The following is a 27,644-nucleotide window of genomic DNA, read 5'->3' on the forward strand; positions in this document are numbered from 1 at the left end:
CATTTAAATTTTTTTTAACATTTATTTATTTTTGAGACAAAGAGAGACAGAGCATGAATGGGGGAGGGTCAGAGAGAGAGGGAGACACAGAATCTGAAGCAGGCTCCAGGCTCTGAGCTATCAGCACAGAGCCCGATGCGGGGCTTGAACTGACGGACTGCGAGATCATGACCTGAGTTGAAGTCGGACGCTTAACCGACTGAGCCACCCAGGCGCCCCCCAAGTGGACATTTAAATACGTGATTGCTCTGCCAGTCTTGAAGCCCAGGAGGAAGGTCTATGATGGAAATTTAGATTTGGAAGTGCCAATTGCTAGGTTGGAGATCAAGTCATGGGGTGGATTAAGTCCATTTAAGATGAAGTCATGGGACACTTGCTCAGGGATGGAGTGTTGATTGAGAAAGGAATGAACTTCTGAGGAATACTTGAATTTAAGAGATGATTAGGAAAAGAGAAATCTTGAAGAAGGTTAAAATGGAATAGCCAGATTAGGGGGGCTGAAAAGTGAGTGGGCTGGAAGGTCTTGTAGAGAATGGGGAAAAGGATGTGCCCTTGACCCTCAGGGTCTTGAACCTTGGCAAGAGTGTGGGGGCTTGCACCTTGAGCACTGAAAAATCCTAGACAGCTCTGAGATTCTAAAGGACTGGCTCAGATGCTTTCTTCCTTCAAAGCCCTCCATTGTAGAATAGTTCCCCTTTCCTCTGTTTATCCTAGTGCCCCTAGAAGATAGCCTAGGGAATTTTATGGCTCCCCTTAGGCCTTGGCACAACCTTTGCTAGAATCTTTCCACATTTTATGAGAGGCCAGACCTCGTAAGGGGATCTATTAAGAGAGCATGTAGGAAATGTCTGAGTGTGTTATGCATGCAGGAGGCCTTACTTAGGCTGGCTTGCAGAGGGAATTTGGGCAGGGTTGGGAGGACCTGAACTCTCAGAGTGTGGACAGAAGTGTTTTTTGCTTACCCCAACCTTCCCTGGAGTAGATTTTCCCCTTGGGAAGGATGACTCAGGGTTAGACCACTGCCCTCTAGGCCCCTGGATATCTAAGAGGCCTCTAATAACCTGAAGTCCAAAGCTATATCTTAGGACCTGTTCCTCCTGTTCCAGTCTCCTGGAATTTGGCCTTAGTCTGCAACTGAGGGGCCCTGTGGCACTGTTGCTGGGCAATGCATTAAACAGCGGCTTTGGATACAGAACTGTGCCAGCGAACAGCCTGACCTGGAGCTAACGCGTCCAGCACAACCGCCACTTCCACCACTACCTTCTCAGAAAAGAGTCACTCGTCTGGCTCTTGGCTTTGTCTGGCTGCCAACCTAAGGCATGTGCCTACGCAGGAGGTGATGGCATTTTGGCTCCACTTTCAAAGTTTTTTTTTTTCTTTCTCATGTGTTATTTCTAAAGATAACAAAGGTCAAAAGGCATCCAGCATTTTCTGGTTTCTCATAAGCTTCTGGTCAATATTTAATCTGGTTTATGGATTTTTTTAGGTCTTCTAGATGCCTTCTTGAGCCTGCTTGTGGCCACCCACAGACACTTGTAAGGAGGAGAGAAATCAGCCTGGTAGAGACACTCTGAAATGAGGGATTAAAGGCCAAGATCCAAGGAGTGAGAACTGCAGCCAGAAGGCAAGGGAGCAGGTACTGAAGACGCTTCTGCTGAGAGGTCTGCCATGGCCTCTGTTGGTTTCCAGCTCGTAGGCTACATCCTGGGCCTCCTGGGGTTGCTGGGCACTCTGGTAGCCATGCTGCTCCCCAGCTGGCGAACCAGCTCCTACGTTGGCACCAGCATCGTGACAGCAGTCGGCTTCTCCAAGGGCCTCTGGATGGAGTGTGCCACACACAGCACAGGCATCACCCAGTGTGACATCTATAGCACGCTTCTAGGCTTGCCTGCTGACATCCAGGCTGCCCAGGCCATGATGGTAACATCCAGTGCAGTCTCTTCATTGGCCTGCATCGTCTCTGTGGTGGGCATGAGATGCACAATCTTCTGCCAGGACTCCAGAGTCAAAGACAGATTGGCGGTGGTGGGCGGAGTCTTCTTCATCCTTGGAGGCCTCCTGGGCTTCATCCCTGTTGCCTGGAATCTTCACGGGATCCTGCGGGACTTCTACTCCCCACTGGTACCTGACAGCATGAAATTTGAGATCGGAGAGGCTCTTTACCTGGGCATTATTTCCTCCCTGTTCTCCTTGGTAGCTGGAATCATCCTCTGCTTTTCCTGCCCACTCCAGGGAAATCGCTCCAACTACTATGATGCCTATCAGGCCCAGCCCCTCGCAACTCGGGGCTCTCCAAGACCTGGTCAACCACCCAAGGTCAAAAGTGAGTTTAACTCCTACAGCCTGACAGGGTATGTGTGAAGAACCAGGGGCCAGAGCTGGGGATAGGGGTGGCTGGGTCTGTGAAAAACAGTGGACAGCACCCCCCGCCCAAGGGCCATAAGTAAGGGACATTGCCACTGGACCATGTCAGAAGGTGCTGCTGAGGATAGACTGACTTTGGCCACTGGATCAGGCAAAGGCAAAAATGGGAACTGGTGTGACAGCATGCAGGTTGAATTGTCAAGATGCTTGCCAAGCCAGCCTTTCTGTTTTCTTCACCTTGCCCACCACCCACTCCCCACCTGGAGTCCTCAACCCTCAACTCCAAACTCCACCTTCTACCCTAGGCCATGCCACAGAAGCTCCCCTCTGCCCCTTGATTTACCTGGGAATCCATCCCCAAACCTACTAATTATATCCCACTGGCTAATCCTCTCTGTGATCAGAGACCCTCCCTGTGGCTCAGGTCGGCTGTTGGCTCTTAGCTCATTGCTGGGGGATGTGGGGGGAGGAAGAGTGGTGGCTTTCATGGGCATGGCTTTCACCAACTTTCCAAGCTTCTCTCCAAAGAAACTGGCCAGTAATGAGGTCTGGAGCCTCCATCCCACTGTTGTTATGACTCCGCAGTGTTCAGACTGGTTTGTGCATGAACTGAAATAAAACCATCCCATTGTACCGAGGGAACAAAGAATGACTGGGTGCAGGATGAGAGGGAGGGAAGGCAGCCAAAGACCAAAAAAATCACTGCCCAGGACATTTCCTGGAATTCTCTCCTGTGGTGGGTTGGGGATCTGGCTCCCCCACTAGAGGAAAGCACAAAGAAAGAAGATATGGTGGAAAGCTCAAGGCAGCATCAGACTCTGACTCCACTTGAGGAACTGCCCCAGAAGCTGCAGCCTCAGCTTTCACTGATGCCCCTGCCTCCCTCTGACCTGGCCTCCTGCTAAGAAACAAGGCTATAGGTCCTACACAGTGATCTCCTTAGGAAGGGGAAACTAGTTTTTCTGAAGATGGCTCTTGGCTGGGGGATGACAGCAGGGACTGAAGAAGAAACCACTCCTTGATGCTGCCCAAGAAAGAATAAGAACTTTGGTCTCAGAAGCTGGGTGGGGACATGTGGTGACTCCAGTGGGTGTTTCTATCGGGCCAGAGAGAGGCACCTTCCCTAATGGACAATCAGCTTGAAGTCTGCAATCAGTGCCCCGGGGTCTCCTCACAGAACAGTACAGAGCCTCTGAGTGACCACAGCATCAGGTGCCTGCCCCCCGCCCGCCACCCTTCAGGCTGGCCCCACCATCCTTCACCAGACATCTCAGAGTTGCTAGAAGGTGTCTGAGGGCTTCTGCGTGGAACAATAATGCTCAATGAGCTGTAGCCCTGATCTAAGCCATAGCTGAGCTGCCCTTTGGGATTTCAGTTGAGGTGGGACAGTAGAGGATGGTTCCCAGGCACGCAGTTTCAGCTCGGAGGTGTGAGAATGTTCCATTTCCCCTGGGGAGGGAGTGGGGGACAGGAGTCACAGCTAGACCAAAGGCATTTTCCCTCACCAGCCAAAGCATGCTCACCCAGCTTTTGACAAACTCCAGTCCACCTCCCCAAACCTCAGTGCCAGCAGAAGGGGCTCACTCGTCTCTAACATGCCTTTCACCTTTCTACCTTCTTGCCTGTGATTAAGCACTTCTCCGAAGCTGGAAGGCCCTCTCTACTTAGCCACATCTTCCTCATTTCTGGAGAACTTGCTCAGCACCACCTCCTACACTGAGTCTCCTCTGACCACTCCGTCCCTCTCCTACCCTCTCTCCTCCAACCCTCAACATATAAATATTGCTTCTTTGATGCTTATTATTCATATTTTTTGGACGGACAGTTATCTTTTCATATGTGTGTATCTGATTTCACAAATACATTGTAAACTCTTGGAGGGTAGGGGCCATATCTGAGACCTCTCTGTATCCTTCAGACTATCTGTAAAAGTGCTGGGCACATAGTAGGTGATCAATAAACACTGGTTGATTGAGTACTTTTGTTACTGTTTTATTAATTCAAAGGGGCCCAGACAGGGCAGATGTGACAGAGAGAACTGGGCCAAGGGGAGGAGGGATGGAAACTGGTTTTACTCTTGAGGTGCCTAGCTGGCTCAGTCAGTTAAGCATCTGACTCTTGATTTCGGCTCAGATCATGTTCTCACAGTTAGTGGGATCAAGCCCCACATCAGGCTCTTCGCTATCAGTAGGGAGCCTGCTTGGGATTCTCTGTCTCCCTCTCTTTCTGCCCCTCCTTTGCTCATGCACTCTAAACAAACAAACATAGAAAAGAAAAGAAAAGAAAAGAAGAAAAGAAAAGAAGAGAAAAGAAAAGAGACTGGCTTTTCTTCCCACTGGGTGGATAAAAAATTCTAGACCTTAATAGAGACATTAAGAAAGCAAGACAGGTGTGCCTTGGTGGCTCAGTCGGTTCTGCGTCCGACTTCGGCTCAGGTCATGGTCTCACAGTTTGTGAGTTCGAGCCCTGTGTCGGGCTCTGTGCTGATAGCCTGAAGCCTGCTTCGGATTCTGTGTCTCCTCTCTCTGCTCCTCACCTGCACACACTCTGTCTCTCGAAAATAGATAAACATTAAAAAAAAAAAATAAAGACACCCCCCAACCTTCCCAGAGAACCTTAACCTTTTTGTCTTGCCCAGGGCTCCTCCCTGTTCATAACTGTTTCATTGAAGTTATTTAGTAAATGGCTATGTGTTTATTCCTTTCATCCTCTGAACCAGCATTGTGAAGAAGGCAAAACAGATCTGACAACCTCCATTCAGCAAATGGGGAAACAAAGGCCCACATGTAAAGAGATTTTCCCAGGGCCACATTGCTGGTGTTAGTGTCCTAGTCTCAAGACTCCCTAAATAGGACTCTGCTGATCCAATAATTGGAAGAGCCTGCCGGGGTCCCCAAGGTGCCAGAGGAAAACAACTTATGGCCAGCAAAGTCACACTGGGGACACATACATTCTCCTGGTCTCCTGTGAGGTGGATGTAGGAGAGCAGGACCAATTCACTGAGTGGGCCACCTGGAATTGCCCTTCCTGTCAAGCTGGCTGGCTGTCATCTGGGGGGCAATGCCAAGCTTACCTTTGAGTAAGACACAACACCTCAGTTCTAATTTCCCTAACTCTGGAGGTGTAAGAGTTTGGGAGGCCAATGATTTGGCCTCATTGGGAGTTAACAAAGCCTAATTCATAAAGATGTTAACCATGGCAACAGTGACAATAATGGGGCCCTGCAAGATTCAGCTTACCCAGCTCCTGGACCTAGCAGGCCTTAGCACACAGGAGTCTGTTATAACCAGTACTACCTTGCACTCCTGAAGTAGGCCTTCTTTGGTGCAGTGGCTTGGACCCCAGCACCCAAACCCATTTATTTCTAAAAAATTTTTTTAACTGAAGTTTATTTATGTATTTTGAGAGAAACAGAGAGCATGAACAAGGGAGGGGGAGAGAGAGAGAGAGAGAGAGAGAGAGAGAGAGAGAGAATCCTAAGCAGGCTCTGCACTGAGCACGGAGCCCGATGCGGGGCTCTACCCCATGAACTGTAAGAACATAACCTGAGCGGAAACCAAGAGTCAGACCCTTAACTGACTGTGTCACCCAGGTGCATCCCCCCCCCACCCCAAGCCCATTTGGAGGGAATGGAGGCAGGCAGGAATAGTGTGGAGAGAAAGGGCTCTCTGAACAGAAGTTTAATAAGAGGTCATGTCTCTCATCTGGCACCAGGAACCCCAGAGTGCTTTAGTGGCCACTAGGGGCTGGAAGATGGGGTTGCTTTGCTGACTGTGCTGTGCTGAGTGGGCGGCGGTCTGGTATGGGCTCTGATGACCCACCACCTGGCAGCCAAAGCACTTTCAGATCCACATCATTGCATTCTCCGAATACCCGGAATAAAGCAGGTCTTTTACAGGAGACAAAATGGAGGCCCAGAGAGGTGAGTAAATTCTCTAAAGTCACCGAGTGTCAGAGTCTGACTATAAGCTTGGAAATTCTTCCCACAGCAACGTGGGTCTGGGATTCTGTCTTGGAAGGCTTAAGAGTGCCTTTTGCTCTTCAGATTCCTGCAGCCATCCTATCCCTGTCTGCTGCTGGGATATAAGGACCTTCGAGGGAAACAGGGCACAGAGCTTCCCTTCATCTTAGGATAAGGCTGCCCTGGGACATCCTCCTTCCTTTTCACCAGGGAAGATTCTACAGAGGAAGTTAGAATTTCATCCTCAACTAAAAAAATCGGGCAAACCCGATAAAGAGCAACTGTTCCCTTTGGCTGGTTGAACAAGAAAATCCTTGCTCTAAATAGTTTCCTGGAAATCTTCCTGTGTCTGAGTCCAAGTTGAACGGCTTTCAGCTCACCCCATTGCCTTCCATCATAAAGTAATTTAGATTAGCCACAACTGAGGGGATAGGGAAGGCCATTGTGTTTATGCCCCAAACTGATGGCTCTGACCCTTGCACAAGGAGAGATGTTTCTGCCCTCCCTCATTCCTCTGATAATAGTGTGACTCATGTTTTCTCCCCCTTGGGGCCCTAGTGACCTACTGCTATGGGATCATTAATGGGGGAGGGGGAGACTGAAACTGGCTTCTTGGCGGGGGGGGGGAAAGCAAGTTCTAACTTTCTGAGAGACCTTCCTCCAGCTCTTCAAACATCCATTCAACCAGCTCTCTAGCCAGCCAGCCTGCCCATACCACCTGCACTCTTAATCTGTGTCAGACAATGTGCTGAGGTCTTTGAGTGCAACAAGGGTGAACAAGGTTAAGTCTGTGCCTTGCAGGAGTTGACAGATGATCTAGCGGAGATAAGACATGTACACCTGGGGCGCCTGGGTGGCTCAGTCGGTTAAGCATCTGATTCTTGGCTTCGGCTCAGGTCACAATCTCACCGTTCAGGAGTTCAAGTCCTGCATCGGGCTCTGCTCTGACGGTGTTCTCTCTCTTTCTCTCTCTCTTTCTCAAAAATAAATAAACTTAAAAAAAAATGAAAAAAAAAATAGTGTTAAAAAAAAAAGACATGCACATTTAAGTGTGGTCAAGGCATGATACAGTCTGTCCTGTGAGAGGTGAGGGAAAAGTGCCCTAAGATAGAGGTGTCAGGGGCTAGTTTAGAAAGGTTTGTAAGTCCCCTCAAATCCCAATCCATATGAAGTGGGGGGTCTGGCACCGCTTGAGCTTTCGGGGAAATGATGACCAAAAGAAACTGCTTCCTGTGGCTGAAGGACCATGGGAAATAGAGAAAAAGGGTGAAGAGTAATGCTAATGAGGAAACAGGGTTATACTGTGCAGCTAACCCAGAACCCCTCTGAGTTTGCCTCGCAGGGCTCCTAGGTGGCTGCAATGGAAAGAGTGACCATGGGGCTCAGCACCTTTGCTCTCATCTCCTTTCCTCCGGCAGGTAGCTGGAAATTGGTAGAGGCAGCAGAGGCAGTGTCCTGAGGCCTTTTGTCTCTGGACCAGAGGAGAAACACAGACTGACGTGGAAGGATGTAGGAGAGGGGAGAAAGGAGGGAGAGGGGCACAGCGCTAAAGGAAAGCAAATGAGGCCTTGAAGGGTCAACTGTTCCCTCCCACTCAGCCCCAGGCCCATGGACAGGAGATTTTTTTGTGTCTGTAGCTGCCCACTCTGGGACATAGAGGCCCCAGGCTAGGAAATGCATGTGCCCCTCCTGAAGCCTGGCCTTTGCCCAGCTTGGTCTCCCTGCCCAAGCAAGCGGCTCCTAGCTTTGATGTGAAATTCTGTTATCTCAACGGGAGAGAAAACCTCAAACAGGAAGTCCAGAGGGTTATCTCTCACTCTTGCCCTAAGTGGTGGCTCCTCCATGCTGCGATGTGATCACTGATAAAATATTAACAGGTTGTTATCGGGCACAGCAATACAGAAGCTGTAATCTCACCACCCCCTCTGCCTCACACAAGCTACCACTTTCCTGAATATTGCTGCTCAGGAATTCCCAGTTAACTCTTGCCTACAGGTCCCTGCTCTGGGCCTCATTTCTGCATGAGCCAGGTGGCAGTTGTCTTAGGTCTTAACAGAGCAGGAATTCACTCTACACGGGGAGATTATCAGGTTCTATTTCCCGTCATCCCTCAGGTCCCATTGCTCCAGAATGGTGCCCTTGCCACTTCACAAGTCACTTCCTTAGGAGGGCTCTGAAGAACTTTCTTTTTGCAAACATTACCTTGTGGAGATAACACAGAGAGAACACACCTGCTTGCAAAGAGACACGTATAATGTGATGCAAAATAAGATGCCAAATGAGTATAAGCAGTGTGGCAGGCAACCCAGGGTTCAGTGGTGGCTTCTTTTCTCCAACACCACTTTTGGAAGTCTGTGACATTTGACAAAGTTCTATGCTGGTTGTTTGGGAGAAAGGCCAGTCACACCAAAATTACAAGCAGCCTCTTCATTTGCACTTATTTCGGGGATTTTACCCAATGGGACGCAATGAGGTGGATCAGCATTCTCCCACAAAGGCTATCTGCTCCCTTGATTTAAAGGCACTGAGTGTAGGGGCACCTGGGTGGCTCAGTCGGTTGAGCGCCCGACTTCAGCTCGGGTCATGATCTCAGAGTTCATGGGTTCGAGCCCCGCGTCGGCTCTGTGCTGACAGCTCAGAGCCTGGAGCCTGCTTCAGATTCTGTGTCTCCCTCTCTCTCTGCCCCTCCCCCACTCATGCTTGCTCTCTCTCTCTCTCTCTCTCTCTCTCTCAAGAACAAATATTGAAAAAATTTTAAAGGCACTGAGTGCTTTGATGAAAAAGCACATCTGTTTTTCTAGGAAGAGAAGCCCATTCAGTTCTAGATTAGCCCTTGACGTCACTATTTGCACTAGTTTCTCAGTTTAGCGCTTTTTAAAAAAGAGGCAGAATGAGATGAGTCCAATGGGTTTAAAAAAATGGAACTTGAGGGAGCAGGGGACTTCTCTGAGGAACACATGCACTCTTCAACTCAGTGACTCAATGGCCTCCAATGGAGACGGAGTAGAAATCAAGAAAAGGCAGACAAGATGAGGTGCCATCTTTTTCTCGACAATTCCAGAGGTACCTCGTGTGGTTAATTTTACTTCTCTGTATGTAATAATAAACCAGTATGTTCTCAAGTGTCACTTTCTCACTCCCCAAGAAACTTGTCCACCTCAGCACTGTCTGGGGTGGGGGTGGGGTGCAGAGTAGCCAGCGAGAACACTCACAGGCAGAGGCCAACAAGTCCAAGACCTCCTGGAGTGTAAGAATATGATCTTGATGGCTGTTTTGATATCAGGAAAGCTGCCAAGTGACAGCCCTGAGTGAAAAACCCAGTCAAGAGGAAATGAATTTCCACATTGTTTGGAGGGATATTCGTTACATAAGTGAACGATTTCCTGATCATGAGGGCAGTTAAATATTGTGTGGGATTGTGGAACTTTCTTCCTTGGAAATTCCTAGTAGCGTGGGCTAGCTTTAGCATTTTCTTATCAAAAGCAAGAAGATGAGATTAGTTGTTTTCAAGACCCAAAGTATGGTGTAGTGGGAAAAGGGCCTGGGCTTTGGAGTCAGACAAACCTGGGTTTGGTTTGGCCACTGCATGCTCTAGCTCTGTGGCCTTGGGAGAGACTCTTACAATACTTTACACGTTAGTTTCTTCATATGTAAAATGGAAATGGTACCTGCCTCTTACTATGGTCACAGTATAATATATAGTAGGTCCTCAGCAAGTAATTAACTGTATTCTAAGCATATCGGTGACCCAAAGGGTAGTGTCAAAGTCACACCAAAATGTGTGTCTTTGGGGAGCAGGAACAGTTGACATCTGCAAAGGATATGCTTTCCCAGGTCAAAATTTCTCGATATTCCCCAAAAGTCTGAACACCTTGAAGACCTTGAAAAGACTTCTGCTCAACAGATTCCATTAACAGAGGCCAGAGGAAAAGCAGACTTGAGAAGTTGGAGAAGAAAGGAGTGGTGATGGCTTTTAGACCTTCATCCAGATCTGTGAAAATCTGAGGTCAAGCAGAACCATGACCAATCAGGTTCTACTCCTAGAGAAAATCTTAGTCCAAGGGAACTGCAACTTAATGTCCCCAACTCTGGGACAACTGGGGAGGTACAACAACCACTTTCCCCAATTCATAGCCTACAAAGGCTCCATTCTTAAGCAGATTTAGCATAGCCCCCCCACCCCTTGCTGGTACTCCCAAGCCCTGGATGCATTCTGTTCCTTAGGCTCCAAGTTAAATAATTCAATATTTCTCAAACCCACTCGGGTGTTGCTTTATTCACACCTCTTCCCCCTACCTAGCCTTGTGACTTCACTTACACTCTTCCCTACAACCTGGAAAATTCCACACCTCTGCCTTTCCAATCTTTACAGGTTTCCATAGCCTTCTGGAATATCAGGTCTTTTGGCGACATCTTCCAGAGCCTCTGCCTAAAGTCATCTTACCTGCCTCTGAGGACTCAATGGTCAGATGTATGAAATGTGTTTGGCACGCAGAAGGCACGCAAAACATTTGAACTATGCTTATCTACAAGTGTGTTGGGGGTTTCCGAGGATTCACATCAAAACTTTGGACTTGGGGATGGAGGCAAGTAACAAAACACATTTCTTCTGCAGATGCTACTTTACATGAGAAAAATGAATGCTATGTATGTCTCAATGACTAAAGCTTTCATATACCCAAGACTAAGTTAGTTCTCTCAAACTGTCTAGTTTATTATCCAACCATGTGCCCTGACTTTGGATTCAGAAAGTATGTTCTCTGAATTTTCTCTCTGCCTAAGAGAAGTCCTAAGTTAGGGATGTCCATGTCATCAAGACCAAGTTATTCTTTTGGGGAAATTACACTTGACTTAGCCTGAGCTCACCCCTAGGTTTCCTGAACATACCCTCATGCTTCACTCCTAACACAGTACTACAGAGAGAGGTTTTATTTTATTTTTTTTAAGTTTAGAGACAGAGCAGAGAGAGAGGAGAGAGAATCTTAAGCTCTGTGCTGAGTGTAGAGCTTGAGCGGGGCTTGATTCCACGACCCTGGGATCATGACCTGAGCTGAAATCAAGAGTCCGATGCTTAACCGACTCATCCACCCAGGTGCTCCCCTGCCCCTCATCCCCTAGAAAGAGCTTTTGACTCATAGTACAGAACTCTGAAACATGTTCTATCTGGGGATTGCCTTTGGGAACTGAGCCTCTGCTTCGAAATGATTGCCCCAGATTATTTGCAATCACCGGACATGGACAAGCATATCTTTCTGCAGAATCTCTGACTTGGTCCCCTGCTAGGTGCCCATTTGTTCATCCAACAAGCAGGTACTGACTTCGTAACATGGGCCAGGAACTTATTTCGTTGAGGCTTGCTCTGTCTGACCTTTAAGGATAGCTCCTCTTTCTTCTCTTGAAAAGAAGCTATTGGTGCTCTTGGAAAAAGGGAACAGAAATGTTTTCTTATTCCCAAGATCTGGTCTCTATAGACTTCTCCTGATTGTATTCTGTAATCCTCCATATTTTAAAATTGCATGCTAGGGAGCTTCCTTTCAATAACATTCAGAGTCTGTGGGAAAGAACACCTGTATTCCCTTTCTCCTTTGGTAGCCCTTTCAATTATCCAAATGAAAACTCAACCAAAGAGAAAACAGTAGTTTGCTCTGGCTCACACCGACTGACCCCTGCAACCTGTTGCACTTACCATTTCAGTTTTGCGTCTGCAGGTTTTAAGGTTCAGGGCTGTGATCTACCTTGTTCATACCAATTTAGCCAACCCCTACAAATGAGGCACTGTTACAGGCTCTTAAGGTAGATGGAAATATCAAGTTCCCATGATTAACTCATTCATTAAGGATGAATTATTTACTGATTACCTACTATATACCAGGTACTATAATCAGCTCTGGGATAAAGTGATAGGCAAAAATGTGCAAGGCCCTTCCCCTCACAGAACTCATTAGGGAAAGAGGCAGACAGACATCATGTGTGTTGTGTTTACCACTGTGTATCACACGGCACATCATAGGTAGCCAGTGAGTATTTGTTGAATGGGTGAGAGTCAACAGCCAAATATGTAACGGCACATTGTGAAAAGTGCCAGGAATTAAACAAAACAGGAAATAATGATAGAGTAGGGTAAAGAGAGGGGAAAAGAGGCTGCACAGAAGGCCTGAGAAAGTGGACACTTACACAGAGACCTGAAGGATGAGAAATGGGCAGCCATGCCCAAACTGGAGATGAGAGCATTTTAGAAGAGGGAACAGTATGGAGAAAGGCTTGGAGGGAAGTAAGAGCCTGACATTTTTCAGTGGGAAGACCAAAAGTGAGATCTGATGAAAAATAGCAGAAGACAAAGCAGATGAAGGAGGGGGTATGGGTTTTATTCTAAGTGCAATGGGAAGTCATAGAAGTCATAGAAGGGCTTTAAGCAGGGAGTTATATAATCTGATTTGTATTTTTTTTTAATCTGGCTGTTGTAATAAGACAATCGTGGGAACAAGAGTGGAAGCAAGGACACCAGTTATGAGTTGCAATGATCTGTGGGAGATGATGGTTGTTTGGACTAATGTAGCTGTGGTAAAAAGTCAAAATACTTTGGCAATAGAAAGGACAGACTGACAGACTGAATGTAGGGGACTACAAAAGAGGAAAATTAAGGATGACTTCCAGGTTTCTACCTTATGTGACTGGGTTGGTGGAGGTGCCACCTTCTTTTTTTTTTTATTTAAAATTTTTTTTTTCAACGTTTATTTATTTTTGGGACAGAGAGAGACAGAGCATGAACGGGGGAGGGGCAGAGAGAGAGGGAGACACAGAATCGGAAACAGGCTCCAGGCTCTGAGCCATCAGCCCAGAGCCTGACGCGGGGCTCGAACTCACGGACCGCGAGATCGTGACCTGGCTGAAGTCGGACGCTTAACCGACTGCGCCACCCAGGCACCCCGAGGTGCCACCTTCTAAAACAAGGAAAACAGGGAGGGAACGGTCCCAGGGTGTGTGTGTCACTGTTTATTTTTAACACATTTTATTTGAAATGCCTGCGAGACATGTAAATGTAAGTGTCAAGTAGGTAGCTATATATTTGAATCTAGAGCTTTCTAATAGCAAGATAGGACAAGGAAGTTTGTGGTAAGGGCCTTAAAAACGACCCAAAGCCTACATGTTCAAAGAAAATGTTATGCCTGCCTGGGTTAATCAGAGGAATTGGGGGGGGGGGCAGGGAGTTGACATTTGAGCCAAAGGAAAGATGATGAGGGAGAACATTCCAGGCCAAGGGAATGGAAGAGCAAAGGTGGAGGAGAAATTCTCAAGGCAGGTTCAGACACTGAAAAACTAATTCAGCTTGGATGGAATGAGGGTTGTGTTTGGAATGTTAAAAAAGGACTCTAGAGCTCACAGTGACAGTGGAGAGGAATTTGTATTACAACTTGAATGGCAACGGGGAACACTAGCAAGTCTTTGAGCAGAGGCATAACCTGATGAGGTCATTAAAAGTAATTTCGTGATCGTGAATAGAGTGGATGGAAGGAGTGAGAACAGGAGGAAAGGGGGGGCAGTTAAGAACCTATTCCACTTTTTAAGGCACGAAATAATAAGAACTTAAGTGTTGATTGGGAAACAAAAAGCTAAAAGGTAAATTACGAAAGACATTTGAAAGGGCAATTATGATTATGTTAACCTAACAGGACAGCCAGGAGGAGGCACCAACTTTTTTCTTCCAGATGTCTTGCCTCCACACTATATAAGCTCTGGTAAAGCTGTGTGACACTTTTTAATCTCTCCACAGTGGCACTGAACATTGGTTAAAGGGTCCTCGTGCTGGCCCAGTCTCACTGTAAATAGGTAACAAAGAGGTAGTTCTGGCATGGCAGTAAATGGACTCACACAGGTAACTGTCACCGGAAGAAGCAGTATGGGGTTGAGACCAGGAAATGGGCTGAGAGTAAGCACTAGTAGAGGAGTTAGAAGCTTTCCAACTTTTTTGTTTTAAAGCCCAATTGCCTGTACTCTTTCCTACCTTGCCCCCCACTCACCCAACACACACACACACGCATGCATGCATGCGTTCACTCTCCTACAGGCTGAAACTTCAATGCTCTGAATTTTTTCCCACACCACCTTCCAACCATATTGTCCGTATCTGTGCAAAGACCCACCTTTTCACAGCTCCCGTCTGAAGAACCAGTATCACTGACAGGATAGCTGAATACATTCCCCCTTTCTCAGGAATATTTACATTTAGACAACGGGGACTTCAATATCACAGTCCATCTATCTGACACAGAGATTAACCACACGGCAGTCCACAGCTGTGGTGAGGGGAGCGCAAGGGGACCAGGGGTATCTTTCAGTTCTCATTCTGATGGTGAAGCCTGGCTCTGGCCTCCCCCCGCTCCTGACAGTTTCATTACAGTGACTATGATGGGCTTCCTCTCCAAGGAGATAAAATAAACGTGGGAGAGTCTTCCAAAGTAACCCTGCAGAGGAAAACAGAACAAATATCCAAAACGTTTCTCTGCACAGACTAACTAATCCTATTGCAATTGCTTGAGCCCACCTGCCCCACCCCCTTCTTTTAAAATTTCTCCTTTACTTTTTCTTTTTCACGGCTGGCATATTTTTATGTGTCCATTCTTCAACATTTTGTGAAGAGTACCTTGAACTCTTTGGAGAGTACATGCTATATAAATACAATAAAGTAATGAATAAACAAAATGTCTACTTTTACAAGAGTATAGGTTTTACTATTCTTGATAGTATGAGATCAACCCCTTACTCAGCACTAGACCAGGAGTAGGTAGATGGTGTATTCTGAGGAATATCAAATAGATCTCCCTGCTCTAAAATAGCTCCCCGCACTACCTGAAATCTCACAGTTTGGTGGTATATATATATTTTTACATTTGTGCCCTGAAGATTTTTTTCAAGAACTCTTTATCAAAATGCAAATACCACGTGAGGGTGGGTGGATGGTCACGATTTGACCTTAGTTTCCTTTACATGAGCCCATCACTTCTGCCAAAAAAAACCATATTTTTCACATTCTAGCATCTTCCATGCTTTTGTTCATGTTATTTTCCAGAGGTAATGCTAAATACAACATAAATTATAAATATAAAATTACCTTATATGTTAAACAGAGTCTCTCATCTGATATCTAAATCCAAACCTACTCATTCTTTTTTAAAACAATTTATTTTTTCCAATATAAGAGTAACAGGTTTATTATAGAAAATGTGAAAAAGGCAGGAAGAAAGCAGGAAGAAAAAATACCAACCATGGTCCTACTACCTAAAGAATGACCACTGTTAACAATGTGATCATGCTAGTGCTTTAAACAAATCTTAGTTTAGGTCCCATATCTGATGTTATGCCTTCCTTCAACTTCCTCCCCTCGCCCCCAGAATGCTTCTGTCATGTTTGTACCACTCCCTTGTACAAGTTAGTTGACCTGGTGTGTGTCCTGTGCTTCCAACTAGGTTGTTAGATCCTTGAAGGCTGAAACCATGAGTTATATTTCTTAATTTATCCCCAAACACCTACTGCGTTGGACCCAATATTTGCTGGCTGATTTCACCTAAATGAATACAAACCATTTAGGAAAGGATATAAAACAGGCCAAGTATCTACATCATGAAAATTATAGCTTTCAGGTCATCTGGCTTGGTGACTATTGCTTTTCTGTTCCTGGAAGTCCTGAAAGCCCATCAACTAGCCTCTTTCTCCACACCAAAACTGAGTAAGAAGCAGACTGAGTAAGAGCCAGGATTTACTCAAAGATCCTCTACATAAGGCATAAAGGTGAGAGAGAGAGAGAGAGAGAGAGAGAGAGAGAGAGAGAGAAGAGGAACAGAGAGAGAGAGAGAGAGAGAGAGAGAGAGAGGAGGGAGAGGAGAGAAGAAGAGAAAAGAGAGGAGAATAAAGTAGAGTAGGGTAAAGGAGGGTGTATAGAGTAGTAAGTCTGGTGCTCAATCCAGTATGTGATTTGCCTCCAGCACCGTATACAGGATCCCATCCACTTGTTCTGAGTCAAACCCGATCTCACGAAGCTCCAAGTGAGGGAGGACAGAAGTAAGGAGATAGCTGACGTGGATACGCAGCCGCGTAAGCTTTGCCAAAGCCCTGTATGATGGAGTGAGGGGGCAGAAGAGATGACATGAAGTCATTAGCCAACAACAAAATGAAGCTCCTTACTAACGGGCCTACATTTCTCAACAATTAGGTTTTCATTAGCTAGACAGAAAGAAGAAAGCACAGTGCCACAAAGCACGGGGAGACTGACTGCAGCTCTCTAAGTAATTCCTTGATCCTTAGTGGCCTATGCATTAATTAAGGCTTCCGCCCTTATCTATGGCCAGTGACTGGGGTTCTTCAGGGATGGTTCCCATTAGCACTCACAAGCTGATAACTAAACCCTAGTAATTAACCTTTCTAGGTCATCTCCCTCTGGGGTCCGGTAGGAGACCTGAGCCTTCTGCAGCACTTCTAGGTGTGTCTCTGTCTCCTTCAGTTTCTCTTTGAGCTCCTGCTTTTCCTCCTTGGTTCTCTCCAGCTCAGCCTTCAGAATCTGGAATTCAGCTTGGCGATAGCCCATGTGTTTCTTGCTCCAGTACAAGCCTTCTGTTTCCTGGGTAGTATAGGTCACCAATTCATTTTGGACTTTCTTGAATTCAGAATGCCAGTGATTTCTCTCCTGTTCCAGCTCCTCCACCTGCAGTCCAAGAAACAGAAATTCAATGACCCCCACATGCTATGAGAGAGTGCCCTGGATTGCCCCTGATAAATTCACTCTGTGATTTCTCTATCCATATTCTACTTATGGGCCTTCTCAATCCCCAAATACGGGAGGGAAGCCCATTTGGGCCCATTCAATCTGAGACCCAGCACAGAATGACTCAATAGCTTCTTGTGTTTAAAGGCCTCAGGACACGAAACCATTAGAGCTCCAACTGTCTGGTCCCTTGGTTAAAATGAGGTCTTATATCCTAGTGGTAAGGGGGTGCCCTAACCTTTTGCTGGAACAAATTCCTTTCGGCCAAAACACGTTCCAGTTTTTCTGTGGTTCTTTTCAGTTCTTCCAGCTCTCTTTGGTTCTTCGTCTTTGGCGTACTGCGCTCTCCACTCTCCTCATAACCTCGTCCCTTCTCCCCAGTGGCTGCGGCAGGGGTGTTGACAGAGGCCACAGAGGAATAAGGCACTGGGCTCCAGGATTCAATCACTTTTCTTCTCTCAGCAAGCTCCTCTCTGTTAAAAGGGATCAGCTGAATGGGAGCTCCTGAATCTCTAACACCTTTTGCGACACCCACGACAGCTACAAAAGGTCCCTTGTTCACTTCCTCCTTGTTTATGTTTGTGCTGCCTCTGTTAGACTCTTCTGCTATCAATCTTGGCATCTGATCTTCTAATTCTTCAGGGAGCAGGGACACCTGGTGTTGGTCTTGGGCCCCTGAATACAGAACAGAGACTTCCCTACTCTGACTGGTACTCTTGCCTGCTTCTGGGTATTCTGGGGAAAGGTACGGTGGTGTGCTTCTCTCGGAACTGGATTTATCATGGCTGTTCTCCCCATCTGGGTAGGTGACAGCTGCCTCAACCCTCCTGTAAGGGCCAGGCATGGAATAATCTAGAGGAGGTGTTGTCCTCTCACTATGGAGCCTTCTTCGTTTCTCTGCCGGCTCCTCTCCCAGGATCCATTTGTACTTACTGCAAGAAGAAGAGGAAATTAAATTTTAAGCTGTCACAATACAAGCTAAATATATTCTTAATCCTGTGGAGCCTCTCTCCAAATTTCCTGCATTAAAACTGACTTGAGCTTTTATCCACAGAACATTTCAAGTTAGGAATATAACTCAACCCCCAAACTCCAAACTCTTCAACTCATGCGACTTGCTGAGATAGCAATCGGTCTGAAGGGACAGCTGAAATCAAAAGGTAGGAGGGTGAGCATCTGGATATAACAAGACCAGATTGACCTTGGTGAGAATTCTGAAAATAGGATTGAAACCAGACTGACTTAGGAGGTCCCAAAATGCAAGGAAAGGCAGAAAAAACCAACAAAAAATACACATGCAAAATCCCTTAACACAAGAATGGAAAAAAGGTCATAAAAAGCCCCGCAGAGTATGTGGAGGAAAACCAAGCCAGCTCGTTAATTTTAAAGTGTCACAAAAACCTTCCAGTATCAAAGACTTAGACATATTTTTTTTTATATTGCAAGAGAACACCATACAGTTCCTTTGCCAGCCAACTGGATTGTGGTTATTGCCCATTATTCACTTGTAAAAGTTAATTAAAACACAGGGTGCTAGTCAGGAACAAACAAATTGAATCAGCCAATTCAAGTCATTTCCCTCTTAGGGCAAAAGAACTCCCCTCTGTCACAGCAAACAGGCACTCCCTCATTTCTTCAGGAAAGTGCAGGACAGTAATCTTGAGTCACCTTCCATTTCTGGCTGCTATGTGCACTGACTGTTGAAGGAATTAACAAAACAAACTTGCACCATGAAATCCGTAGGCAATTTAAAATCATGCAGTAGGATGGGGACCCCCCCCCACACCCAGTTTTTACCCATATCACTGTTCTGTCTTCCCTGCAGAAAACCACAGAAGTTTCAAGGTAAAAAAATCAACTTTTGAATTTTCAATGAGAAAGAGTCAGGCACGTTATGCGCCACCTCACAGTATTTTGAGGCCACTAGGTTTTCTCTGCAATTTTTGGCAACATCCGTAAGACATCTCAAACATTAGCTTCTTATAGCACCATGAATGTTCTTCAAAACTAGCGTTCACTCAGAAAGAAAACTGGTCTGCATCTTAATAGATCTTGCTGTGTCAACCTTTGGGGGAAAGCCAAAGTATTTGTGGGCAATGTGAGAACACATGGATCCATCTATATAACATGCGCAAGGGCCACTGCAGACGGCCCATTTAGCTGCAGTGCTGAGGAAGATAGTAAAGCAGTCAGTTCAGGGGCACCTGGGTGGCTCAGTCAGTTAAGTGTCCTACTTTGGCTCAGGTCATGATCTCATGGTCCAAGAGTTCGAGCTGTGCATTGGGCTCTGTGCGGACAGCTCAGAGCCTGGAGCCTGTTTCAGATTCTGTGTCTCCCGCTCTCTCTCTGCCCCTCCCCCACTCATGCTCTGTCTCTGAGAAATGAATAAACCTTAAAAATTTTTTTAAAAATAAAAAAAAAAAAGCAGTCATTTCGGAGGTCTTCATGAAGGAAGGTTATGGGATACTGGATAGCAACACCCAAAGTTTTATGAAAGGCAATGAAAGTCAAATGATCTGCCTTCTCTTCATTTTACCACCTCTAAGGGTTCTGTCCTTAATTCACTTCTCTTCTCTCTTTTCTTTGGTAACTTCATACAACCTCTTGGCTATAACCTCTGGTTAGTAACTCTAAAGTCATTTCCCGAGCCCTGATTTCTAGTACTGAATTTCTAATTGCCCATCACTCATTCCTTCCTGGTGGTCCCCCCTGTACCTCACGATGTATAAAACTGGCCTTTCCATTTTCATCTTTAAACCTGTTCCCTCCCCTATGTTTCTGGTATGTGTTATGACACCAGCAAACTCTCAGTAATTTCATATAGTTCTACTACTATCAATACTCAAGTTCAAGCTCACATTACCTCTCCTGAACTACTGCAGTGGCTTCCTCCAGTCTCCCCTTCTCTCATCTCCAGATTACCTGCTGCCAAGTTAATCTTCCTAAGGTGTTACTCTGATTATGTTATACCATTAATTGAAATTTTTATGTACTGCTCCCCACAACAGAAAAGTTCAAATGCCTTAACTTGGTATGCTTTAGCTTAGTCCATTTGGAGTGGACTCCAAAACATAAGAAACAATTATTCAGCACTTACTCTGTGCCAGACAGTGTGACAGGTGCTTAATGTGTATGGTCTCATTTAATTTTTCCAATAACCCTGAAGTAGGTGGTGGTATTATCTGCATTTTTTTGAAGAGGATGCGCAGACCTAGAGATGTTAACTTTCTCTAGTCAGTGACAGCACTGACTGCACTAACTGCAGCTAGTCAGTGACAGAGCTAGGACATAATTTGGCCCTAGCTGCTCTCTCATTACCTCCCTTCAAGAACACCAGCCAAAAGAAATGTCCCATGATTTCTCATGCTGCTTCTTTTGATTGGAATGCCCTTCTCCTACCCAACACTGCAAGTCTGAGTCCAGCTCAAATGCTACTTCTGAATTCCCATAGCACCTTAGCACTCTATTATAATGTATATCACTTTTTACAGTGTGCCTATGTGTCTCTTGTAAGTTCCCTACTAAAGTACCAAAGTGGAAACTCCTTAACCAAAGAGAGCTTAACTAACTATGCTAGATGGGAATGAAGGAACAAAACTTTGCATATAAGAGGAAATCAAAAAGAAATGAGAGAAAAATAGGTGGATATTACTTACTGGTTCTATAAGTACTTACTAGCTCTGTAAATTAAGGTCTGGTTCTTCCCTTTAGGGATTGATTCTTATTCTAGACCTGGAGTCACTCATTTTAGTAAAGATTAATATAGGGTTTGAATAGCAGGAATTCTTCTCCAACTGCATAGTTTCTTCTCATTTTCTTTCTTCTTTTTATCATAGCCCTCAAAGGTCTGTCTGCAGAAGAACAAGCTGATATTTTGATAGGGACTGCATCGAATCTGTAGCTCAATTTGAGGAGTACTGACATCTTATCAACATTACATCTTCTGATCCATAAACACGAAATGTCTTTCCATTCATTTAGGCCTTCTTTAATCTCATTCAGCAATATTTTATGGTTTTCAGTTCCCAAGTCATTCTTGCACTTCTGTTAAATTTATTCCTAAATACTTCATTTTTGAGGCTACTGTAAATAGAATCATTTTACTGTTTTCTTAATTTTTGGTGGCTATTTGAAGTATAATTAACATACAGTGTTATATTAGTTTAAGGTATACAATATAACGATTCAACAATTCTATACATTACTCAGGGCTTATCAAGAAAACCATACTCTTAATCACTTTAATCTATCTCATCCATTCCACACCACACATCCCCTGGCAACCACCAGTTTATTCTCTATATTTAAGAGTCTGTTTTTTCCTTTGTCTTTTTTTCTTTGTCTCTTTTTTGTTTGCTTATTTTGTTTCTTAAATTCCACATATGTGTGAAATTGTAGGATATTTATCTTTTCTTTGACTTACTTCACTTAGCATTATACCCTCTAGTGTTGCACATGGCAAGCTACTGTAAATAATGCTGCAGTAATCATAGGGCTGCATATTATTTATTCAAATTAGTGTTTTTATTTTCTTTGGGTAAATACCCATCAGTGGAATTACTGGATCATATGGTAATTCATTTTTAAAATTTTTGAGGAAACGCCATACTGTTTTCCATAGTGGTGCACCGATCTGCATTCTCACCAACAGTGCATGAAGGTTCCTTTTTCTCCACATCCTTGCCAACACTTATTATTTCTGCTCTTTTTGATTTTGACAGGTGTAGTGTGGTATCTCATTGTGGTTTTGATTTGCCTTTTCCTGATGATTAGTGATGTTGAGCATCATGTGTCTGTTGGCCATTTGTATGTCTTCTTTGGAAAAATGTCTATTCAGGTCCTTTGCCCATTTTTTAATCAAGTTATTTGTGGGTGTTTTTCGTGTTGTAGAAGTTCTTCACATATTTTGGATATTAGGCCCCTTAGAGGATAATTTGCAAACACCTTCTCCCATTTAGTAGGTTGCTTTGGCATTTTGTTAATGGTTTCCTTCACTATGCAAAAGCTTTTTATTTTGGTGTAGTCCCAATAGTTTAATTTTGCTTTTGTTTCCCTTGCCTGATGAGACATATTGAGAAAAATGTTTCTAGGGCCAATGTCAAAGCTTTCTTCTAGGAATTGTTTTTTTTTTTTCTTCAAAGACCTGACTTTTGTTTCCACTGATTTTTCTGTATTGTATTTCTACTCTCTATTTCATTTCCATTCTGATCTATGTTATTTCTTTATTTCTGCTTGACGTGAGTTTCGCTGGCTCTTGTTTTTGTAGTTTCTTCAAGTGGAAGTTTAGGTTATTGACTTGAGGTCTTCCTACAATTTTAAAATGAGCATTTACAAATATAATTTTCTCTTGGAGTGCATTAGCTTCATTCCATAAGTTTTGATATACTTTATTTTCATTTTAATCTCAAGATATTTTCTAATTTCCCTTGTGAGCTCTCCTTTTACTCATCTGTTATTCTGAAGTGTTGTTTAATAGCCACATATTTGTGAATTTCCCAAATTTCCTTCTGTTGTTGATTTCTAATTTAATTCCAATGCGACTGAAGGACATCCTTTGTATGCTATCAATACTTTCAATTTGTCAAGCCTTTTTTTTTTCATGGTCTAACACATAGTCTGACCTGGAGAATATTCCATGTGCACTTGAGAAGAATATGCATCGTGCTTTTTTGGGGGTGAACTGTTCTATATGTGTCCATCAGGTCCAGTTGGTTTATGGCATTCTTCAACTCCTCTACTTCCTTGTTGATCTTCTACCCATTATGGAAGGTGGGGCATTGAAGTCTCCAACCATTATTGGTATTTATTTCTCCCTTCAATCCTGTCTGCTTTTCCTTCATGTATTTTGGGGGATCTGTTGTTAGGTCCATATTTAGGTATAATTATTACATCTTCTTAATGAACTTTATCATTATGAAGTGTCCCTTTACATCTAGTAACATTTTTTTTTTTGGTTAAAGTTTATTTTGTCTTGGCGTGCCTGGGTGACTCAAGTCAGTTAAGTGCTGCACTCTTGATTTCAGCTCGGGTCATGATCTCCTGGTTTGTGAGATCAAGCCCCACAACAGGCTCTGTGCTGACAGTGCAGAGCCTGCTTGGTATTCTCTCTCCCTCTATCTCTGCCCCTCTCCTGCTCATGCTTGCTCCCTCTCTCTCACTTTCTCTCTCAAAATAAATAAATAAAAACTTTTTAAAAAGTCAGGTCTATTTTGTCTGATGGTAGCATAACCACTGAAGCTCTCTTCTGGTTGCTGTTTGCATGGTATATCTGTTTCCATCCTTTTATTTTCAACCTATTTGTATTTCCGAATCTAAAGTGTGTCTCCTATATATTTAGATATTTAAAAAATCTAATCTGATAATTTCTGTCTTTTGATTGGATAGTTTAAAGTTGTCATATTTAATATTATTGAAATGACAGAATTTACATCTGCTACTTAGCTTTCTGTTTTCTACATGTGTCATGCATTCTTTGTTCCTTTCTTCCTCTACTGTTTCTCTTTTTATGTTATGTGGATATTTTCTCATTTAACATTTACAAATCTAACAATATATTATTGTTTTATGTAATGTTATGTCTTTTGAGGAAGCTGAGAGAAGAAAGCAGAGCAATCACATATTGATAATGTTTATAGAGTTTGCTAAATCAACCTTATTTTTCCATTTAAAATTTTCTTCATTTCTTTTTTTTTTTTTTAATTTTTTTTTTCAATGTGTATATATTTTTGGGACAGAGAGAGACAGAGCATGAACAGGGGAGGGGCAGAGAGAGAGGGAGACACAGTATCAGAAACAGGCTCCAGGCTCTGAGCCATCAGCCCAGAGCCCGACGCGGGGCTCGAACTCACAGACCGCGAGATCGTGACCTGGCTGAAGTCGGACGCTTAACCGACTGCGCCACCCAGGCGCCCCTCTTCATTTCTTAACTATGGTGTTATTTCCTTACTCCAATACCACTTTGCTCCCACTCACCTCCTCTGTGCTATTATTGGCAAACATTTTACATCTGTAGATGAGCCCAACAATAAGGTTATATATGTACATAAAATTATATACAAATATATATTGTTTTGTGAAATTATTCTTTAATTAAAGATAGAAAGAGGAAAAATGCTATTCTATTGTCTTTTATAATTAATTAGATACCACTGCCAGTGCTCTTTTATTTTTTCATGTGAATTTGAATTACTATCGGGTATCACTTGCTTTCAGCCTAAAGAACTCCCTTGAGTATTTCCTGAAAGGCAGTTTTGTAGAAACAAATTTCATCTGCTTTTGTTTATGTGAGGATGTATCTATTTCACCTTCATTTTATAAAGATAGTTTTCCTGGATTTAAGATTCTGGCCTCACACTCTTTCTTCTTTTACTACCTTGAATATGTGATCCTACTGCCCTCTAGTTTCCACTGTTTTAATGAGAAGTCAGCTGTTAATCTTACTGGGATTCTCTTGTACATGATGAGTATTTTTCTCTTTCTGCTTTAGAGATTTTCTCTTTGCCCTTGGCTTTCAAAATTTTCACTATGCTATGTCTGACTGTGAATCTCCTTGCATTTGTCCTATTTTGAATTTGCTAAGCTTCTTGGATGTGTAGATTAATGGTTTTCATCAAAGTGGGGAGGTTTTCAGCCGTTATTTCTTTGAATATTTTTTCTACCCTTTTTCTTCTTGTATCTCCTACTCTGCAGATGTTAGTGTACTTAATGGTGTCCCACATTTCTTTTGAGGTGCTGTTCATTTTTCTTCATTCTTTTTTTCTCTCTGTTCTTCAGATGGCATAATCTATAATTGATATATCTTCAAGTCTGCTAATTATTTTATGCCAACTGATATATCTTCAAGTCTGCTAATTATCTTGTGCCAACTCTAATGCACTCTTGAGTCTTTTTAGTGAAATTTTCATGTTAGTTACTATACTTTTCACCTCCAGAATTTCCATTTGCTTCTTTTATATATGTATTTACATATAAAATATATAGATATAGATACAGATATAGAAACAGATACAGATGTAGGTATAGATAACTTTCCCCTTTATTGATATTCTCTAGTTGATGAGACATGCTCTCCTTTTAGTTCTCTGAACATATTTACAATGGCTGCTTTGAAGTCTTTGCTAAATCAAACATCTGGATCTCTTTAAGGGAAGTTTCTATTATTTGCTTTTTTTCTTATGTACAGGTCACACTTTCCTGTTTCTTTGCATGTCTCATATATTTTTGTTGACAATTGGAAATTTTTTAAACTTTATTTATTTTGAGAGAGACAGACACAGCGCGAGCAGGGGAGGGGCAGAGATAGAGAGGGAGAATCTCAAGCAGGCTCTACACTGCCAGCACAGAGCCCAATGCCAGAATTGAACTCATGAAACCACAAGATCATGACTTGAGTTGAAACCAAGAGTCCGACGCTTAACCCACTGAGCCACCCAGGCACCAGATATTTTTTTTTAAGGTTTCTTATTTTTAAGAAATGGAAATTGCTATAGTCAATGTGGGGCTCAAACTTACAACCCTGAGGTCAATAGTCTCATGCTCCACCAACAAAGCCAGCCAGGAACCCCAACAATTGGATATTTTAGATAACACAGCATAACAACTCTAGATACTGATCCCATCTCCCAGAGTAGTTGATACTGTTGTTGTTTGCTTGGTTGTTTATTTAGTGACTTGGCTGAACTGACTCCATGAAATCTATTTCCTCTGCAGTATGCAGCCTCTGATGTTCCTGTTCAGATTTCTTCTTGGTTTTTACCTTTTACCTGACAACCTAAGAGTCACCCTTGGGTCAACATAGGCCCCTTTACTGGTCAAAGATTATGCTTAAGCCCTCTTATCCAGTTAGATTTTTAGCTTTTACTATTTCATGTATGGTACCATTGGCTTGGAGGCTGCTATCACAGTTCAAGGAATCTGTTTCTACCCCACATTCAGCCAGATAGTAGCAGCTTGGATTTTCCCTTTCTAATCACCTTTGAGAGGACACAACTTTGAGTATGCACACAGTCTTCCAGTCTACCAGGAAAAGTGTGATTTATTTTTAAGACTGGTTTCCTAGGAATTGCCCATGGGTCAGAAAAGCTTACTGTTGTCTACGGCCATACGACCCTGAACACGCCCGATCTCATCAGAAAAGCTTACTGTTCAGCCAGTGGTTATAGGTTGTGCTTAAGCCCTTAGTGCCAGTGAGAGCCCTGTCCTTTGTTGTTTGATCTGCGTGAGGCTTGAGGGCTGCTTTAAAGTCCACCTTATGTCCTAGTTTGATTGCTCTAGAGTAAATGCAGCCTTATGCTTATGCACAGCCTTCCTAATCCTAGGGCTATGATCCCAGAAGAGGTCTTCTTGACTTTTTTCTTGGTTTTCTCTGTTATCAAACTTCTGACTGCTCAGTCATATTTCTTGTAACTTGTATCATGGAGCTATGAGTGTCCTCTTAATTAATGCTCACCAAGATTTCCATTTTTTTTAAATTTTAGAGAAAGAAAGACAGCATGAGTAGGACAGGGAAGGGGAGGGGGACAGAAGGGGAGAGAGATAATCTTAAAACAGGCTCCACATTTAGGGCGGAGCCTGACATGCGGCTCAATCCCACCACCCTGGGATGATGACCTGAACGGTAATCAAGAGATGGATGCTCAATCGACTTAGCCACCCAGGCGCCCCTCCATTATTTTTGACAATGCTTTTATGAATGGAGTTCTCCATGATCTGTTCCACATAAAGTCAGCTCCTTTGGGCAGAACTAAGGAGTTCTTCATCTTTAAGGCCTCTCCCTAAGCAGAGCCTCAGTGTCATTGTGCACAAGTGGCATAAATAAAAGAAAATTTTCTTTATGAATGGGTGCTGGGTGATGTTTTTTGGCTTGCTTCTTCAGGCATGAACCTCTGCCCTATAAGCAAGCTGGGTGTAGAGCAATAGGAGTCCAGTATTGTCAACATACTATCTCTACATGCTACGTGAGTGCTTCCCCTGAGTGGGGACTGCATAGGAGAAGAGAGACCTATTCCTTTTGAGTCTGCCTGGAATAGAGCTTCTGCATGACAGAACTGGGGGAGATGAGAAATATCAGAGGCCTATTCCTCCCAGGTGAAACCATAGCTCTAGACTGGGAGCTAGGGAAAGAACTTCTGGATCATACCCACCTGCATTACAGCTCCCTGAGAAGTTTTTGTAAAATATAGCTCGGAAGGGGGTGAGTGAGAAGAACAAGCTAAATGTTGAAGACTGTTGCTGTTGTATCTGAGATTTCATAGATTTTCTTGATTGAATATTTCTGTATGCCTCTAGAACCATTTCTAGGAACTCCAAATGATTGTTTTTGCTGTTTAATAATATTTTCCAGTTAAATTGTTATTTGTTCATGAAAGAGTCCATCACACTCCTCATTTCTCTAGTCTGGAAGTTGCTCTCAAAGATCATCTTTTAAAATATTAATACTAGCTGCTGAATCAACCTTACTCATTTATAAAACTGTTCTTCTAGTTCTACCTGTATTTGTTGTTTCAAAATTTCCTTTAAACATATTAGAATGTCTTTCTTCCTCTCCTTCAGCTATCGCAGTGT

At 43.7% G+C, this 27,644-nt stretch overlaps 2 protein-coding genes across 3 annotated transcripts in view; one reads left to right on the forward strand and one right to left on the reverse strand.

Annotated features, from left to right (window-relative positions):
* Positions 1 to 1,491: 1,491 nt before the first annotated feature.
* Positions 1,492 to 4,342, forward strand: CLDN2 (claudin 2). The gene has a single exon (XM_030306244.1). It carries the CDS (start codon positions 1,669 to 1,671, stop codon positions 2,359 to 2,361), a length of 693 nt encoding a protein of 230 aa, XP_030162104.1. The 5' UTR covers positions 1,492 to 1,668; the 3' UTR covers positions 2,362 to 4,342.
* Positions 4,343 to 15,531: 11,189 nt separating this feature from the next.
* MORC4 (MORC family CW-type zinc finger 4) overlaps positions 15,532 to 27,644 on the reverse strand; it is a 51,107-nt gene continuing 38,994 nt past the window's right edge. Inside the window, exons 15-17 of one of the 2 annotated variants that reach the window (XM_030305950.1) lie at positions 17,320 to 18,013; positions 16,738 to 17,021; positions 15,532 to 16,432 (exon numbers count right to left, since the gene is read on the reverse strand). In XM_030305950.1, the coding sequence (XP_030161810.1) occupies positions 16,279 to 16,432; positions 16,738 to 17,021; positions 17,320 to 18,013 (1,132 nt within the window). In that variant the 3' untranslated portion in view covers positions 15,532 to 16,278. The remainder of the gene's footprint in view (positions 16,433 to 16,737; positions 17,022 to 17,319; positions 18,014 to 27,644) is intronic. The other variant, XM_030305951.1, reaches the window with a different exon arrangement.

The sequence above is a fragment of the Lynx canadensis genome, chromosome X (genome assembly GCF_007474595.2).
Source record: "Lynx canadensis isolate LIC74 chromosome X, mLynCan4.pri.v2, whole genome shotgun sequence".
NCBI lineage: Eukaryota > Metazoa > Chordata > Mammalia > Carnivora > Felidae > Lynx > Lynx canadensis.

Bases quoted from the DNA above. Each gene is read 5' to 3' on its own strand.
- CLDN2 (XM_030306244.1), top strand. From the start codon at position 1,669: ATGGCCTCTGTTGGTTTCCAGCTCGTAGGCTACATCCTGGGCCTCCTG.